At 37.4% G+C, this 19,570-nt stretch overlaps 2 protein-coding genes across 4 annotated transcripts in view; both read right to left on the minus strand.

The window, feature by feature from the left end:
* Positions 1-19,570, minus strand: part of LOC101961426 (guanylate-binding protein 5) — a 49,734-nt gene that overhangs the window by 22,088 nt on the left and 8,076 nt on the right. Inside the window, exon 1 of one of the 3 annotated variants that reach the window (XM_078026663.1) lies at positions 5,277-12,438. The exons of the other annotated variants lie outside the window; for them this stretch is intronic. The gene's annotated coding sequence lies outside the window, so the exon portion shown is untranslated. Of the gene's footprint in view, positions 1-5,276; positions 12,439-19,570 lie in introns of those variants that run through there. 3 annotated transcript variants of the gene reach the window in all.
* LOC101961135 (guanylate-binding protein 7) overlaps positions 12,568-19,570 on the minus strand; it is a 67,839-nt gene continuing 60,836 nt past the window's right edge. Inside the window, 8 exon segments of the mRNA XM_078027766.1 lie at positions 12,568-13,954; positions 15,365-15,546; positions 15,840-15,942; positions 16,616-16,758; positions 16,761-16,790; positions 16,793-16,826; positions 17,861-18,060; positions 18,063-18,156. Of these exon segments, the coding sequence (XP_077883892.1) occupies positions 13,835-13,954; positions 15,365-15,546; positions 15,840-15,942; positions 16,616-16,758; positions 16,761-16,790; positions 16,793-16,826; positions 17,861-18,060; positions 18,063-18,156 (906 nt within the window). The 3' untranslated portion in view covers positions 12,568-13,834.

Genomic DNA, 19,570 nt, shown 5'->3' on the forward strand with positions numbered 1-19,570 from the left:
CTGTTCATGTTCTTGGCCCATTTGTTGATTGGGTTATTTGTTATCTTATTGTCTAATTTTTTGAGTTCTTTGTATACTCTGGATATTAGTGCTCTATCTGAAGTGTGAGGAGTAAAAATTTGTTCCCATGATGTAGGCTCCCTATTTACCTCTCTTATTGTTTCTCTTGCTGAGAAAAAACTTTTCAGTTTAAGTAAGTCCCATTTGTTTATTCTTGTTATTAACTCTGTGCTATGGGTGTCCTATTAAGGAATTTGGAGCCTGACCCCACAATATGTAGATCGGAGCCAACTTTTTCTTCTATCAGATGCAGAGTCTCTGATTTGATATCTAGCTCCTTGATCCACTTTGAGTTAACTTTTGTGCATGGCGAGAGGAGGGGATTCAGTTTCATTTTGTTGCATATGGATTTCCAGTTTTCCCAACACCATTTGTTAAAGATGCTATCTTTCCTCCATTGCATGCTTTTAGCCCCTTTGTCAAATATAAGATAGTTGTAGCTTTGTGGATTGGTCTCTGTGTCCTCTATTCTGAACCATTGGTCCACCCGCCTGTTTTGGTACCAGTACCATGCTGTTTCTGTTACTATTGCTCTGTAATATAGTTTGAAAACTGGTATCGCTATACCGCCTGATTCACACTTCCTGCTTAGAACTGCTTTTGCTATTCTGGGTCTTTTATTTTTCCATATGAATTTCATGATTGCTTTATCTATTTCTACAAGAAATGCCCTTGGGATTTTGATTGGCATTGCATTAAACCTATAGAGAACTTTTGGTAATACCGCCATTTTGATGATGTTAGTTCTGCCTATCCATGAACAGGGTATATTTTTCCATCTTCTAAGATCTTCTACTTCTCTTTTTAGGGATCTGTAGTTTTCATTGTATAAATCTTTCACCTCTTTTGTTAGGTTGATTCCCAAGTATTTTATTTTTTTTTTTTTGAGGATATTGTGAATGGAGTGTTTTTCCTCATTACCATTTCAGAAGTTTTGTCGCTGATATACAGAAATGCCTTTGATTTATGCGTGTTGGTTTTATATCCTGCCACTTTGCTGAATTCATTTATTAGTTTTAGTAGTTTTTTTGTAGACCCTTTTTGGTCTTCTAGGTATAGAATCATGTCATCTGCAAATAGTGATAATTTAAGTTCTTCTTTTCCTATTTTTATGCCTTTAATTTCTTTTGTCTGTCTAATTGCTCTGGCCAGTGTTTCGACTTAACTGACATATATAGAATATATCAACCATCCTCAAGTGGATATACTTTTTTCTCAGCAGCATATGGATCCTTCTCAAAAATAGACCATATATTATGCCATAGGGTACCCCTCAGTAAATATAAAGGGTTGGAGATAATACCATGCATTTTATCTGATCATAATGGAATGAAACTGGAAATCAATGATAAAAGAAGGAAGGAAAAATCCTACATCACATGGAAAATGAACAATATGTTACTGAATGATCAATGGGTTACAGAAGACATAAAGGAGGAAATCAAAAAATTCTTAGAGATAAATGAAAATACAGACACAACATATCGGTATCTATCGGACACAATGAAAGCAGTTTTAGGAGGGAAATTCATTGCCTGGAGGTCATTCCTCAAAAAAAGGAAAAACCAACAAGTAAATGAGCTCACACTTCATCTCAAAGCCCTAGAAAAGGAAGAGCAAAACAACAGCAAATGTAGCAGAAGGCAAGAAATAATTAAAATCAGAGTGGAAATCAACGAAATTGAAACAAAAGAAACTATTGAAAAAATTAACAAAACTAAAAGTTGGTTCTTTGAAAAAATAAATAAGATTGACAGACCCTTAACCATGCTAACGAAGAAAAGAAGAGAGAGAACTCAAATTACTAACATACGGGATGAAAAAGGCAATATCACAACAGATGCTACAGAAATACAGAAGACAATTAGAAATTATTTTGAAACCCTATATTCCAATAAAATAGAAGATAGTGAAGACATCGATAAATTTCTTAAGTCATATGATTTGCCCAGACTGAGTCAGGAGGATACATACAATTTGAACAGACCAATACCAATGGATGAAATTGAAGAAGCAATCAAAAGACTACCAACCAAGAAAAGCCCAGGACCGGATGGGTATACAGCAGAGTTTTACAAAACGTTTAAAGAAGAATTAATACCAAAACTTTTCAAGTTATTTCAGGAAATAGAAAAAGAGGGAGCTCTTCCAAATTCATTCTATGAGGCCAACATCACCCTGATTCCGAAACCAGACAAAGACACCTCAAAGAAAGAAAACTACAGACAAATATCTCTGATGAATCTAAATGCAAAAATCCTCAATAAAATTCTGGTGAATCGGATACAAAGGCACATCAAAAATTTTTTGCACCATGATCAAGTAGGATTCATCCCTGGGATGCAAGGATGGTTCCAATATACGGAAATCAATAAATGTTATTCACCACATCAATAGACTTAAAGATAAGAACCATATGATCATCTCGATAGATGCAGAAAAAGCATTCGACAAAGTACATCATCCCTTTATGTTCAAAACATTATAAAAACTAGGGATAACAGGAACTTACCTCGACATTGTAAAAGCTATCTATGCTAAGCCTCAGGCAAGCATCATTCTGAATGGAGAAAAATTGAAGGCATTCCCTCTAAAATCTGGAACAAGACAGGGATGCCCTCTATCACCTCTTCTATTCAATCATTACTGCTTTTTAAATAATTAAATCTCTTTTTATTCAGACAATAATCATACAGGACCATTGGTTTTATTTGTAATTTGGAATGAACATGAGGGCTGTTTGGCTGTGTTTCCTGAGGTTCCATTCTGGAGTCAAGGATTTGAGATTGAGGGATTTTCTCAGAAGGTGATCCTACAAAGCAGAGTAGAAGATAGGGAATGAAAATTGGAAGGGAATGAAGCCAAGGAATGGGGAAAGAGCCAGTGGTTCCTTTTGTGTGAACCACAAGGTTAGCCCCTTAAGCTAATTCCAGGAAACAAGGTAAAATCTGCCTGGGCATCTGGCCCTTAGGATGGAGCTTTTTCCTCCAACTTCCTTCAATATCTGTTCGGAGACTGATCCTGGCAGCATGACTCCCTGGCATTGCTGGCCTTGCTACGTGTGCCTTGAGAGCAAATGCTAACGTAGGGTATCTAAAATATTTGTTGTTAGATACCATTGGAATATGCAGAAAGGGTAAGTAGCAAGGAGAGATGGGTGAGGCACCCACAGCATCTGTGAAGATCATTTTCTATTTGCCAAGATCCCCTCATATCTCTCAGAAAATCTACTCCTTTACTTCAAGACTTCTTCAAATGGATGGTTTGTCATAGTGTACTTTTTTAAAATGTACCCACAATAGGAACATATAAGCTATAGTCCTTATTACTGCCATTGATTTCATGGTCATAATTGATACTCAAGTTCTTCCCCCTCTTCTATCCATTCTAGATTGCATATACGTAGCCAGCAGTTATTCTTATGTACTTACAAGGGATTCTAAAAAAAATCTTTTTGTGTTCCAATTAGGGTGTGCTCACTACCAATGTATTTGAACAGACCACAGAAATGACAAGAGACTCCCAATTAATCCTCAAGAACAAGACATACTCTTCCTTCGTTTAATCATGTATATTCTCTTCACATAAATTATTGGCAGTTAAGCTTGCCAATAAAGCAATCTCATTCGTTGCCTGCTGGATGGTCCAATGGTAAGTTTTATATAATACGAGAGTTTGCATGACAGCTGTAGTTTTAGATGTAATGGAGCCTTACTACATCTTACTTCAGAGAAATACGGCCTAACTCCACACTTAAAACCATCCTTCTAGTCCAGCAGAAACACAGGATGTGGGAAGTGAATCATAAATTCATAATTGAGTCAATGAAGAACATTTTTATTTGATTCCTTAGTGCTCAGGCCTATATATTCTAGCAAGCATGCAATGGCTGTTAGTTCATCAGCTATATACTGGATCTTGAATGCCAATGAACAATCTCAACAGTGTTTCTTATTACATCACCAAATGGACATTGCACTGTTTTATTAAGCTAGCAATATCTCAGTGATGTATAAGAAGTAGTGGAGGGGCTGGGGATGTGGCTCAAGCGGTAGCGCGCTCGCCTGGCATGCGTGCGGCCCGGGTTCGATCCTCAGCACCACATACCAACAAAGATGTTGTGTCCGCCGAGAACTAAAAAATAAAGATTAAAAATTCTCTCTCTCTCTCTCTCTCTCTCTCTCTCTCTCTCTCTCTCTCTCTCTCTCTCCTCTCACTCTCTCTTTAAAAAAAAAAAAGAAGTAGTGGATCCTATAACTACATTCACATTGTTGTTCCTCTTTTTTGTAAAATCAGAAACGTGTCTAAGATGACGTGTAGCAGAGTCACATAACAGTAGACCAGACACTATGAATCCTTAAACAGGTTTTTCCCATAATTCTCCAAGAAAAGGAGGGTAACACATAACCAGAATTCATATCAATTCCAGTTACAAAATTGCTACCATCTTCAGGGTGCAAAGGAACCTGTATGGTCATCTTACTATCTACTGGCGGGCTGATCTCTAAGAAGAAAGGTATCATGTAGAAGCATCTGTTTCAGTCTTTGTTGCCTTCAGGCCAACATTTAATATCTGGTGAGATTAAGAGGGAGACCAGGCTGGTGGATTCATGCAAAGATTCAATCATCAAACATAGCTATCTTGTCCACTTTGTACAAACAGTGAGTGAGAACAAAGGCTGAATCAAATTTAAGATAACTCTCTGATGGTTCAGTCTCTCTCTAAGGTGTAAAATCCTTGGTTTACATTGACCTAAGAGATAGACATCTACATATTAAAAACTTGCACTCCTGTGACTCACCTCCTGGTCATTCACTTGTGTTCCTTGTAAGCCAAGAACAACCAGAGAAATCATTCACACTGCTCAAGACTCTCTGTAGAGCCTTACTTCAGTTTACTTTCTTGGTACAAAATTGATGAACAGTTGAACTGCTTAAAATCTATTCGTAGACAATAAATCTAAAGGTAGGTGTCTTTAGGGTCCATCTCTAGCTGCCAAAACTATATATTTTCCATTTTATTTCAATAAATAGAAAAACCGAAACACTGAAATTAGAACTGTCAGACAACTTCATGCCCTGACATTAGTGGTTTTCCTGTGTTTTGAAAACTTCTTTTACACAATTTCAAATTTCTTTTGGCTCCAGTTTTACTATAATGCCTGTTGCTACCACCATTTCTGCTACTTCTACAGCTGTCATTAGGGGATTCTCACCTGGACTGGTACTTTATGTCTTCACTGCTTCTGTAATGTGGGGCTCCAAAACTATTCAACTCACAGTCTTACATATGTACAACCGTGTTCTCCCTAGAATTGTAAGGCATAAGTATCCATAAAAATGAGAGCCAATAAAAGTGCTTTTTCATTTTGTTTGTTGGAGGTTCCATTCTGAGATACATTGCAGAACGTACTTAAGAGAAAGCTTCAGAAAGAATAGTAGTTATTTACAGTGGTGAGCAAATCAATGACTTGTTTTTTTATTAACTTTTATTCCTTTTTATTTTACTCCCCTGGTCCTCTATCCAGATGCCCTATATTTTTTCCATTGATCATTTTTAAAAAGAAAACTCTTTCACTCAGACCTTTGTCTCAGACTCTGATATTGGGAGAATCCCCACTGTGACCAATGGTGATGGACAGCCTAACAAGCGGCTCTATGTGGTGGCAATTTGGGTGAGAAACACGGGGACACTATAATTGACATTCACAAATGGCCATGCATCTATCCATCCCCAACAAGACCACAGACATGAATGAGGTCATCATGACTCAACAGAGTGTCTTTCATTGGAATCCCTTAGAGCAGAAGTATCACACAACTAAATGTAACCCAAATTTCTGGTCAAAACAAGAATACAATTATTAACTAGGATAAAATATTCATTGTTTTAAGTCAATAAGTTTTGGAATAAATTGTAATTTACCTTGGTGGTTTTAAGTTACCCTGGTTACAGTGAGAAATCATAGTGGAGCTATGAAGGAATTTATTTGGAACCAAGGACATCAACTGACTTTTCTCAGGTTCACGATGAACTAACAGTAGCAATAATCACAGTCAAACAAACCAAGGTAAGTAAGAATTCAGGACTTCTTAGGAGATGATTTGTTTCATTTCACAAGGAACATAGAGCACCTTAAATATCCCTGTGGATAAAAAAGCCTACCGTGCAGTGCTATATATGAATGTATTTATCTTTCTAACATTCAGATGGCCTCATGGTGAATAGTATCAAGAAGTGGGAACTTTGGAGAAATGAGTAAGTGATGAGTATTCTGACCTCACAAATGGTATTTATTAGTGCTTTTATAAAAGATGCTGAAGGGGACAACCAAGTTATTTTGCCCTTACACCATGTAGGACACAACAATGATGGGCCATGTTGGAAGCAGAGAGTGAGCCTTTAGGAGACACCAAATCTACCAAGCACCTTGATCATGGACCCTGCAGTGTCCAGAATGGTGAAAAATAAATTTCTATTATTTATAAATTTCCAAGTCTGTGGTATGTTATATCAACAGGAATGGACTAAGGCAAGTGATAAAAGAAGAAAATGAAGAATATAAATTATGGTCTTAAAACTGTCACTGCAAACAGGATGTGGTTGTCCCCCAATTTGCCTTTGTTAAATGTTGGTGTTGATAAAATTTCCTGTTGATAACCCACGTATCCCCCCAATCTCCTATGTTAATTCAGGAGACAAAGTAATTAGATTATGAGACTGTAACCTAATCAGTGCATCGATCCATTCAATCAATTAATAATTTGAAAGAACTGAACTGGGTAGTGACTAAAGGCAGGTAGAGTGTGGCACAAGGAAGGATCATAGGAACATGCCTTTGGAGTATATATATTATTGCTGACGAGCACAGGTTACTCTCTCTCTGCTTTCTGGCTACATGAAGTGAGCAGGTTTCCTCTGCTATACCCTTCTGCCATGATGTTCTACCTCAATTTTGCAAAAAGCAACAAAATCAGCTGATCATGAACTGACCTCTGAAACCAGGAGCTCAAAATAAACTTTTCCTCTTCTAAGTTGCTCCGGTCAGATATTTTGGTTACAGTGACAATCCTAACTAATATACCTTTTGAAGAGACTCAATCCTGGACTGATCCTACTAGAGGAGCAAGTAGACTGAATTATGTTCTTCATACTCCCACTTTACACTCCAGATTATGTTACTGCATCCAGTTCCACATGGCTGGAACAAGCTTCATGCTGGTGAGCAGTCTCCTTCAGGACCATTCATATGCTGTTTGTCCTGCTCTGAGGCTTCTCAAGATGCTCAGTCTGGATCTCCTATTAGAAAACATTGGCACTCATTCTTGTACAAATTTGAAGATAAGTTTGTGGGGACCAGTCTTCATTTAAAGGGATGGAAGCTGATGGATAATGTTTTCCTTTTTTGACTTCTTGAGGGCATAGTTCTTAATAGTTTTTTGTCCAATCTTCAAAATATTCCAGTGGAGGTGAATGGCTATAGCCCAACTTGATAACCCATTCTTCTATTGACTTCTCTCTCTTCCCTGTTTCACTTTATCCTTATTCCCACTCCCTGGTATCCTATTTCCAATAAAGTTACCTGTAAGCAGGGCTTTATATCGGGCTCTCCTTTCAGTTTAAACAAAGCTTATAAAACTGGCATTTAATATCTTAGATATCAGAATATTGAGGTCAGATCAAGTTTCTCAAAATAAGCTTAGGAGAGTTCTTATTTCTATTCTACTATCAGCTCCCAGAAGCAATCCAGAAGCATCCATACTGGACACCTATGTGCTTATTTATCTAAAGACAGGTATATAGGAAGTGATAGCCCTATGTTAAAATGGATCCCAACTCTGAGTATTTTCAGCTCCTTTCCTACTACCTCCCCAGTATATCACCATCCTCCTTAGTTGAGATGGTCACAGGAAATTCCAACAATTCTCTCTGCCTTCATTCTTTCACTCTTCTCTGATTTGAACATCCTGCAGGTTTCTTTTTACACTATAATCTGACCCTGTAAATCAAATTTTCCACATTTCCCAATTACTTCCCCAAATTAGTAAATGCCAGTTTTCGAAGCTTTGTTTAAACTGAAAGGAGAGCCTGATATAAAGCCTTTAAGTCCCTTAAAAATGAAATTTTTAACAAATCACCCAAACAATAAATGGGAAAAGGAACTGTACAGACACTTCACAAAAGAAGAAATACAATTGATCAACAAATATATGAAAATACATTCAACATCTCTAGCAATTGGAGAACTGCAAATTAAACTCCACTGAGGTTTCATCTCATTCTAGTCAGAATGGCAATTATCAAGAATACAAGTAACAAATGTTGGTAAGGATGTGGGGAAAGGACACACTCATACATTGCTGAAGGGAGTGCCAATTGGGGAAAACACTCTGTAATTTAGTATGGAAATTCCTTAGAAAACTTGGAATGGAACCATCATTTGACCCAGTTATACAACTCCTTGGCCTATACCCACAAGACTTAAAATCAGCTTATTATAGCAACACAGCCACATCAGTGTTCACTGCAACTCAACTCACAATAGCTAAGCTATGGAGCCAACATAGGTGCCCTCAACAGATGAATGGATAAAGAAAATGTGGTATATATAAAAAATGGAATGTTATTCCACCTAAAAGAAGAATGGAACTATGGCATTTGCTGGTAAATGAACAGAACTGGATAATATCATGCTAAGCAAAATAAGCCAATTCCATAGAACCAAAGGCCAAATGTTTTCTCTGATATGCAGATGCTAATTCACAATAAGGGTGGTGGTAGGAAGCCTAGGGAAGAATATAGGTACTTTGGATTAGAAAGACAGGAGTGAAGAGAGGGAAGTGGATATGGGGGTAGAAAGGACAGTAGAATCAATGAGACATTGTTACCCTATGTGTATATATGACTACACAATCAGTGTAACTCTACATCATGTACAACTAGAAGAATGAGAATTTATACTCCAATTTCATATACTATGTCAAAATGCATTCTACTGTGTATAATTAATTACAACAAATTTAAAAATAGGAAAAATTTTAAATTAAAAATAAAATAAAAGGGCTGGGGATGTGGCTCAGTGGTTAAGTGCTCCTGGGTTCAATCCCTGTGTGAAGAAAAAAAAAGCAAATAATTTTTTTAAAGAGAGATAGAGAGAGAAAAAGAGAGAGAGAGAGAGAGAGAGAGAGAGAGAGAGAGAGAGAGAGAGAGAGAGAGAGAGAGAGAATTTTTTAATATTTATTTTTTAGTTTTCGGTGGACACAACATCTTTGTTGGTATGTGGTGCTGAGGATCGAACCCGGGCCACACACATGCCAGGCGAGCACGCTACCGCTTGAGCCACATCCCCAGCCCCAAAATAAAATTTTTCTTTCAAAAATATATGGCATAAATTTATTTTTTTGCTGGTTGGTTTCTTCTAATAATCATCACTCTATATTCGCTACCTTTGCTTCAAGGGCATGTCAGGGTTTTATAGAGATCAGTATTTCCCTTATATCAAGAATTTTAGGGTCAAGTGTAAAAATAATAATCCTGTTTTATCCTTTATAATATGATATCTCAGTAGCCTCTCTGCTACTAGAGGGCAGGAGGCTGTGTGCCCAGTGAGAGATGTAGAGAACAGACTCACTTATTTGAAAAGCTGTATAACAAAATGAACCACAGGAGGACAGTGCCAAACTATTGAAGTTAAAATAGGAGAATTCTGGGCTTGGGTGAAGTTTCCAAGAAGCAGTGCTACACATGCCATGAAATTTTTTGGCCTGCAAAATTCAAATGGTCCCAATGGGAAGAGGGTGGTCTCTGAGGAGGGTTTGCCTCTGCATAAGAATAGTAGTTCGGTAGTCCTTCAATACTTCAATATTTATTAATATCTTACTTGTAAACTACTAAAATCCAAGAACCATGGCTGTTCTGCTAATCACTGTATCCTTAATGCCTTCACCAGGGTCTGCCACACAGTTCAATACATATTTACCAGTGAGTAAGAGACTCTCCTAAGCTCACTTTGAAAAACTTGATCTGACCTCAATATTCTGATATCTAATTCTGACGAGGTCCGCTTAGATTTTTTTTTTAAGTTCTTGTTTTGCTACAAGAGAAGACCAACTCATTTCCCAGAACTGGCCAGTTACACAAATAATTCTTTGTTGCTTTCGGTTTCAATCTGAATTGCATTCCAGGAAAAGCCATTTCAAATAGGCCTGCAATGAATCAAGAGGTCATTTTCCTGGCTGGAAAAATACTTCTGCTAGGTCATTTTAAAACAGAATATCTGAAAGTGTATGCAACGTGGAGGGAAGAAGGGAGAAACACCACACATCAGACATCCAACATAGGCCTATTTTGCTGCTATTTTACAAGCATGTGGCACTGAGCTTCCAAAAACAGCCTGCAGATCAGGCCCATTGCCAGGGCTATCATAACTTATAATCACATCTGAGTGTCTTTAACTCACCTCCATGCAATAAACATGATGACTTAAAAACAAAAACTGTGTCTTGTCACTTTTTTTTTGCTTGATAGAATAAAGCTTCCTGTTTTATACCATTCTATTGTTTGAACTATCTTCCTTGTCCCTTTCCATATATATCCAGTCTATCTTTCACCACATGAACTTTCATCCTGACCAACCATGCCTGGAACTTGTTTTCCTCATTTCTTTCCTGAACACATTGTACTCATTAAAAATTCACCATATAAGTCTCTTTTCCTCAGGGAAATATTTCTGACCAACTAATCTTAATTGGGTCTCCTTTCTATACTTACTCACAACACCCTGAATTGTTCACTTGCAATGCTTAGCAGAAATTGATATTTTACATTTATTAATATCTTACTTGTAAAGTACTAAAACCGAAGAACCATGGCTGTTCTTCTGCTAATCACTGTATCCTCAATACCTTCACTAGGGTCTGGCACACAGTCCAATATATATTTTTCAGTGAGTAAATACAATCATGTTTAAAAATGCCCACTCTCTTTTCAGTAACATATGAACTTTGCTCTTTGCATCCTCACCTTTCAGCCTTATAGATAAAATAAAGAAATTCTGTTCACAAGCTCAAAACATGAATTCATGGATGTGGGCTCATGTTACTATCATGTATCTTATCATTGCCATCATCATGAGCATCATCCTATCCTTAGCTTTTGCTTTAAAGATTCCGTAACCCTAAAACAACACCTGTATCTCCAAGATAGATAAATTGCACAAAGAGCAAGGGGAGCTTCTTTTCACTTAGGCTTCCTTTACAATATTAGAGATTGTGCTGGATTCTACGACTCTAGTCTAATATCAGCTATTTTCTTAATATTATTGTCAATAGAAAATCAAAACAATAACAGGAGACTTCTGGTAACATTTTGAACTGCATCATATGAAAACTTTCTCATCATCATATAATGAGAAAAAAATTCAACGAGTTATGGCAAACAAGCTTCCTTGTCACATTAGCTTGCTAGAACTGTCAAAAAAAAAAAAAAGAATTCTACTGTTCTCCCTTTGGGTCCACAAAGCTCATGTCCTTCTCACATGCAAAATACATTTGTCCCATCCCAACATTCCCCAAAGTATTAACTTATCCTAGCATCAACTCAAAATCCAAAATATCATCTGAATATCATCTAAACCAGGTGGGAGGGAGTAAGATTGCAGGTGTGATTCATCCTGGGTAGAAATTCCTCTCCAACTGTGAATCTGGGAAACCAAATACATGGTTGGTCAGGCATCAGTTCTCTTCCTCTCTCTCTATTATAGCTCTTGCTAGAGACTTAACATGTAATTTTAAAGGACTCCTTCTGCTTTATTAGAGAAATCTTCTGTGGAAATCTTACCAACAAAATCAGATTCATATGGAAGGAGTCAAACTAAATTATCTTATTTCAGACATCAAATGTATATGATAAAATCCAGCAGGAATTCAAAAGTTGTGATACTGGTTGTCTCTACCAGGGCTGTCAGAGGTTGTTAACGCACTCCTTTGAGGTTTTAGCAATGGTGAATTTATGTCTAGGGTGTGGTTTTGTAATTTATATCATTTATATGCTTTAGATTTGATGCACTCCTCTGAATATGCCATATTTCATAATTTTGAAAAACAGGAAGGGGATGTAATTTGTTCAAATCTTGCTTTGAAAGGATCAAGAGATTTTGTTGTAACTGATTAAGTTGAGATCAAGAGACATTTCAAAATAGATTTGACTCACAGAAAGGCCCTCTCCTATAGGTTCATTAAAAGAAACACCTTGTTTTTAAAAATGTGTTTTATATCTTTACACTTCAAACCTTTTGTTGTTGTTGTTATTAGTGAACGATGTAAAGGCTAGTTCTGATTTGATCTTTTTCTGAGTGGCCATGTAGTTGTCTCTTCCTATTTAAAAGTCCATCTTTACCCTCCATACTTCCGATATAGTTTTTTTTTTCATGTTCTATTCTCTTTCATTGATGATATGTATATTCAAGAGACATTACCAACATATCAAAATCTCTGGGACACTATGAAGGCACTACTAAGAGGAAAGTTTATTGCACTGAGCTCATTCATTAACAGAATAAAAAGTCAACAAATAAATGACTTAACATCACATCTCAAAGTCCTAGAAAAAGAACAAATCAACACCAAAAGTAGTAGAAGATAAGAAATAATTAAAATCAGAGCTGAAATCAATGTTATTGAAACAAAGGAACAGCTGAAAAAAATTGACCAAACCAAAAGTTGGTTCTTTGAAAAAATAAACAAAATAGATAAGCCATGCTAACAAAAAGAAAAAGAGAGAAAAATTCAAATTACTAAAATATATGATGAAAAAGAAAATATCACAATGGCACATCTAAAATAAGAAGATAATTAGAAACTATTTTGAAAAATTATACTCCAAGAAAATAGAAAATATCAAAGACACTGACAAATTTGCAGTGGTATATGACCTACTCAAACTGAATTAGGAGGTCATACATGATTTAAACAGATCAATTTTAAGTAATGAAATAGAAAACACCATCAAAAGCCAACCAATTAAGAAAGCAGGACTAGACATATTCTCAACCGAGTTCCATGAGATCTTCAAAGGAAAATTAAAGCCAATACTCCTCAAAGGATTGCATGAAATAGAAAAGGAAGGAACCCTTCCAAACTCATTCTATGAGCACCATCAGAACTTGGGCTCATTACACATTATTACTTATGATTCCTATTTTACAAGCTCTAAAGGATTATAAATATGTAATGCAAAAATATTAAGTCACATGTAAGTTGTTACCTATTATAAGTTATGAATTAGTGAGGATTAGAGAAAAGGAAAAAGCTTTTTGTTTAGTCCTTAAGCCTATGACACAATTTCCATAGTAGTATTTCCTTTCATCCTCTAAAGATCTCCATTTCATGTTAACATTGTTTCCTTTGAACTTGGAATTTCTCTATGCAGAAGGCCAACTGAGAGTGCTGATTTGCACCACTGCCCATAGTATAGCAGTCTCCAACCAGGTAAGAACTGTGGATTGTTCCATGGTACCATTGGTGCCTCCCTGTGATGGCATCCAGCACATGACCATAAGCAGTAGTGATGCTGAACAGGGTACTGTTCCATTTGACTGAGCCCATGTGATAACTTGCGATACCTAGACGCCTGGGTGACTTGCAATATCTAGAGACAAATTAGAAGACTAGGCAGAAGGCTTTAGGATTATTTAAATGTTGATTGTTCCAAGTTCTTTAGTTTCTTGTTTCTTTGTGTCTTTAGTGAAAAGAAATAAGGAAGCTTTGATGTATTTTAGAGAATGATACATCGAGCAGCTTGTGGCTCAGACATTGTTCTGTGGATATGCTGGATCTGGTCTTGAAACCTTGACATTTCAGCCTGATGCATCAACTTGAGCTTTTGGGCTTCTTCCTAAGTGAAAAAATAGACACACTAATACTTAGCAAAAAGTAAGGTCCGCTTCATTCTGATTGTCTAAACTATTGATTTGTCCTTATTTCCTTTAATCCACAGGAACAGTAAACAGTCCCTGAATCTCCCTGCTCCATTCACTTACTCCAGCTTACTTCTGAAGTTATTCACACTACTACTCTTCATCTACATCCAGAAACATTGTTTCAGTCCCTGAAATATTGCTGTCCCTAGAATTCCATCCTAAGGCTCCCTTCCCATTTACATTACACAAGTTCTTTGAGTAATCTTGGTCACATCTTGACCTCAATCCTCTTTCCCAACTTTCTTTTTCATTTTTAGAAAAATATTAATTGTGTTTTTAAGAAGAAATATTGTCACAAAAACAGAATGTCTAGGTGATATGCAGCCAGGAGGCATCTGAGCCTTAGATGAGGACATGTTCTAGGTCACCACACTTTGGAGGGAAAAATACAAGAAAATCTGAGGAGATCAAACACCAGAGTTTGCCCATAATGGCCTTCAGGAGAGAGCTGCAATCTCCCAAATACTCTAGGGCAGTTACTGAAAAACAGATACCTGCAGGTTCCCCGATAAGCCAGAGGGAAGATTGGGGTGTTGTCTGTCTCATCAGAGGCTCACATAGGAATTCCCTAAAGGATTTTGGTAGCAGCAACACTGTAGATCCCACTCACTGGAAAGGCACTCAGAAGACTATGAGATAATGGCCTTTAGTTATCTCCTTGGGGCTTCATTTACCACATATAAACTGGGGACAGAACAGTTCTGCTTCACGGTAAACAGATTAGATGAGTGAATGCATGCAGAGGGCTTTGTACAGCATGTGGGAAATAAGAACTGCTGCTTATTGAGTGATAATAAACTAAAGGACTTGGTGAAATAAGCACTGAGTTCAAGGCCATCAGAACCAGATATGATTGAAGCAAGGACAAGAGCAAAGACACTGAAATATGAAATTGACATAAAAAAGCATGATCAGAGTAAAGAATTGTCCAGAGTAATTAAAAAATTAATAGAAAAAGCTAGTTATTGTGGGACAGAAATACCATGGTTTATACTTAAAATTCATATTCTTACTCTATGCCAAAAACCATTCTAAATGCAAATACTAATGCATTTCATTATGACAATACCCTTAGAAAATATGTGTAACCACCATTTCCATTCTAGACAAGAAGAAAAGACACAGAGGACATAGATAACTTGCTTAAACAATGCATTTGGTAAAGGTAGAGCTCGGATGGATGCACACCTAGCTGTCCAGCTACAGGGTCCCTACCCTTAGCCACCCTAGTAGTCTGAATCTCCCCCATGGCTACTCTTTCACAGTCTTATCCCTATAGGGAAGGGACAGAAACACAGTACTGAGATGCAACAATTGATCAATACCCGCAGACGACGTTCCTGCTCCAACTGTTGCTGTGCCAGACACTTTGCTCTTTCTATTTCTATTTGTCTTAGTTGCTGCTGATGGAGTCTCTCCTTCTCTTCCATCATTTGCTGCATATGCCTACGAATCTCCTCCACACTTTTTGCTTCAGCCTTGGCAGCCTCTGCTTTTGCACGTGCCTCTGAAGAGAAAGAAAAAATAGATAAACCTTCTAGGACAGCTTTGTCCCTCCCTTGGGCCTCCTGTTCTCATTCATTATTGTTCTAACCCATAGAGAAAATTCCCTGCCATTGTTTTTCCTTCCAGATAACCATCTGCAGCTGATCCTGCCATATTCAGATACCACCTGAGGTAATAAGAAGCTTCTTTGTCTGTCTTGCTTCAGGTGAATAATCTCAGCTAGGCCAGGACACATGAATTTCAAATTTCTGGATATTTCTTGTCTTTTTTGCATTACTTCTGTTCTCTTCTCACCTTCCATCTCCTTTTCCTTGGCTGTGAGAGCCTGGTCTGTCTGTAGAACAGCTTTACTCACAGACTCTTTGGACTTTAAATACTTTTGCAGAGCTTCCTCAGCCTAGGAACCCCAAAAACATGCAGTTAGAACCTGGCAATGGTGATTGGCAATATGATAAAATCATGATTCCTTTTCCATCAAACATCTTTTCCTCTTAGAAGGCGCTCTGCCTGCACCTGATGGAGATGTCCATCAAGCCTCTCCACAGGTGGGGTCCCAAACCTGGTTGGGCCAATCAGAGCACCCAAGGCCACTTGCTCACAGGAGGAAAAATACTATGACTTGAATGTCGTAAAGGCTGATATGGGTGCTGGCAAAGACACCTGCTCTGTCACCAGGGCTATAAAGATAGGCTGGACTTAGACCCAGCGGTATCTCTTTGTAGCCATGTGGGGTGAGTTTACTTGAAAATGAAGCCAATAGTCAGGAGAATGGAGCACACTAATGAAGTAGGAATTGGAAAGAAAAAAGGAAGCAGACAACCGCTGATGCTATTTGAACATTGGAATGCGACCATCATTTCAGTCTAGTTGGAATTGCTTTCTTAAACATGTGAAACTAAATACCAGGCACATAATTCCCAGGCATGCTCAGTGACAGAGTAAGTCTGAGCCAGATGAGACATCAATCTCATCTCTGTTCCTGTACACATGTCCTTTCTTCTGTTCTCAATGGTTTTTGTTAAAGAGGGGCCCCAGGATTTATCATAATTAATAGATAAAACCAGGAATACCTGTATTCCTTTCCTGAATTGCTTGTGGTACTTTGTCTTCAGCTTCTCTGTCTTCTGAAGGTAGAGGTTATGGCCTCCTGGTTTAGAATAAAGCCCCTGTTTCACCACTTCTTCCAGAGGACCAAAAATATCCTGAAGAAAGCTGAGCAATGATCTGAAGAGGCTTCTTCATTTGCTTACAAATGTCTTTCTGCTTTGCATCTAATAGGGTCTTCAAAGGGACAGGAACCCTCAGAGATATTAGCCACACCTCAGTATTTATGGAATTTATATTAAAGCAAATCTCTATTTTTTTTTTTGTTTAAGAAACTTCAAGGAATATAAGCAAGACTGTGCCCTTCCTGAAAAAGTTTCAAGGATTTGAGAGTCTATGGAAAATGACATTTAGCTGGGCACAGTGGCACATGCCTGTGTGCCAGTGGCTTGGGAGGCTGAGGCAGGAGGTTCGGGAGTTCAAAGCCAGCCTCATCAAAAGCGAGACACTAAGCAACTCAATGAGACCCTGTCTCTAAATAAAACACAAAATAGGGCTGGGGATGTGGCTCAGTGGTGAAGTGCCCCTGAGTTCAATTCCCAGTTACCCACCCATCCCCTCTCCCCAAAAAAAAAGAAAAAAGAAAAATTACATTTACTTTCGGGTGTGAAATTTTCTGAAAACACTCTATTTCAATTTCTGCTTTAGAGGTGATCTTTTGACCACAGACCTCTAACCTCAAGCCCTCGTTTTAAATGCAGCCTACTTTTCCATCATTTCTGACTTCAGTGTTTTCCACCCTCAAGGAGAAGGTAGAAGTGAATAATTAGCTGGAATGATGTAGGTGACTAAATTAATCCTGGATACATTATACTTTAGTTGATCCAAAGGGAAATTCTTTCTGCTTTATTAATAAAAAATACTTTGTAAATATAATGATATAAAGGGATGTACTCAATACTTTGTAAATGCAATGTGTTTAATATTTTGTAAATACAATGTTTTAAAGGAATTAAATCAATTCAAATTAGCCAATTGGTGTAACATGGGGAAGGTTGTGTGAACATTTGAAAATTTCAGATGCTAAAAGTCCAGAGTACTTTTATACATTTGTTTGTTTTCAGAATGAGAGTGATAATGTGGCCACATAAGTGACCATCATTTTAGAGTCCAATAGGAATTGCTTTTCTTAAACAGGTTTTATTATACCTTTCAGAGCAAAGCTTTCTTTTCTATTAACCCTAATGCCCATGAACTAGAAAAACAGTTACCTATAATTGCTTCTGGAAACTTTGGTCCTCATCCTTGAAACAGTTCTTTGTGAAGATTTCTATGGCCTCTCTCTCACTGGCCCTGTGCAGGTCCAGCAGCTCCTGGAGGGTATCTGTGGGCAGCTGTACCTTCTGGCCCATCAGCCTGTCATAGTGGGCAAGAACCTTTTTTATTGCAGCTGCATTCTCTGTCTGGGCAGGGCCAGGACTGTGTTCTCAATAAAGGGCAAATCCTCACTGATAGTGTTGATGTAGGTCATCAAAAAGTTCTCTAGACCTTTACCAAGGAAAAGATGCTTGTGTTATTAGAGATATACTTTATTATCTATGCCATTTAATTCTGAGAACAGCCAGTTGCAGTGGTGCACACCTGTAATCCCAGGGGCTTGGGAGGTTGAGGTAGGAGGATTGAATTAAAAGTCAACCTAAGCAATATAGTAAGGCCCTGAGCAACTCAGCAAGACCCTGTATCAATGTATTTTTTATAAAAATATAAAAAAGGGCTGGGGATGTGGCTCAGTGGTTCAGTACCTATGGGTTCAAGCCCGAGTACCAAAAAGAAAATACAAAAATTTAAGAACATTCATTTAACAATATACTGCCCCCAATTTTTTAGCATTCTAAAAAGTATCCAAGTAGTCTAGATAAATTCCTTTGCAAATTAAGAGAGTAAGAAGTCGAATGTTTCCTTCTTTGGGAAAAGAAGCAGGGTTCAAAGAAAATAGAAAAAATGTCAAAATGTAGCTCACAGCTCATGGTCCACGTTTACTCCTTCTTTGAAGAAGTAAAAAGTCATGCACATTCATTTGATTGGAATGATATATGGTTTCGCCTCTTTAACCTCCTTTTCTTTCCTTCTTCCTCAGTTATCCATGTTCTTCAAAACTCTTTCACTTTTCACAGATAAACCAGTATGAAAGATACCATCCTCTGAAAAAGGGCTGATTGAGCAATTTAGAACAGGTTTCCCTTATTCTTTGTTGGAACTTCCCTGTTTTACTTCTTGGCCATTTACTTTCTACTTCCCTCTATAATATAGCAGTTGTTTACAAAGTTCTGAAAGAGATGTTAGGAAACCTAGAGCCAGAAGTGTGCTTAGATATCTTTAGAGGTTCTAGACTATTTGGGCCTTAGTCCCATATTTGTATTGTATTTAGATTAGAAAAATGTGGAAACTTCCAATTATGATTTATACCAATTAGCTCCAAAAACAAGTTATATAAACCAAATCTACACACAGATATTGTGGGCTTACAACCTCTCATGCTCTATAGTGAATTTAATAATATGGGAGAGAACAACTTTGAGGTTTTGGACTACATGGTTAATAGCATGTGTATCTATATTAATAATAGTATTTTATATGTTGTTCCCAGATGCTATCTGGATAGCATCTTTAGTGCTTCTAGAAGAGCCAGATCTCTGACACATCTTTGAATGTTTACAGTGTTTGAGCCACACACATAACAACTGTTCTACCATTGAAAACTCATCCTGTATGTACCTCTGGGATGCATTTTCTCCCACTCTGGTAGAGCCCATGACTTTTATAAAAGAAAACAATGCAAGAGTGGATCAAAACACATAGAAACAAATACACATTTTAGCTTTATTGTGAGCTAGATTTAATTTCTAATCTCTCAGCCCTGTAATTGGGTATCACATTGGTGTTTCACTCATCTCTTTAAAACTGTTTCCTAAAAGTTGGAA

This window comes from Ictidomys tridecemlineatus, chromosome 11 (genome assembly GCF_052094955.1).
Source record: "Ictidomys tridecemlineatus isolate mIctTri1 chromosome 11, mIctTri1.hap1, whole genome shotgun sequence".
NCBI lineage: Eukaryota > Metazoa > Chordata > Mammalia > Rodentia > Sciuridae > Ictidomys > Ictidomys tridecemlineatus.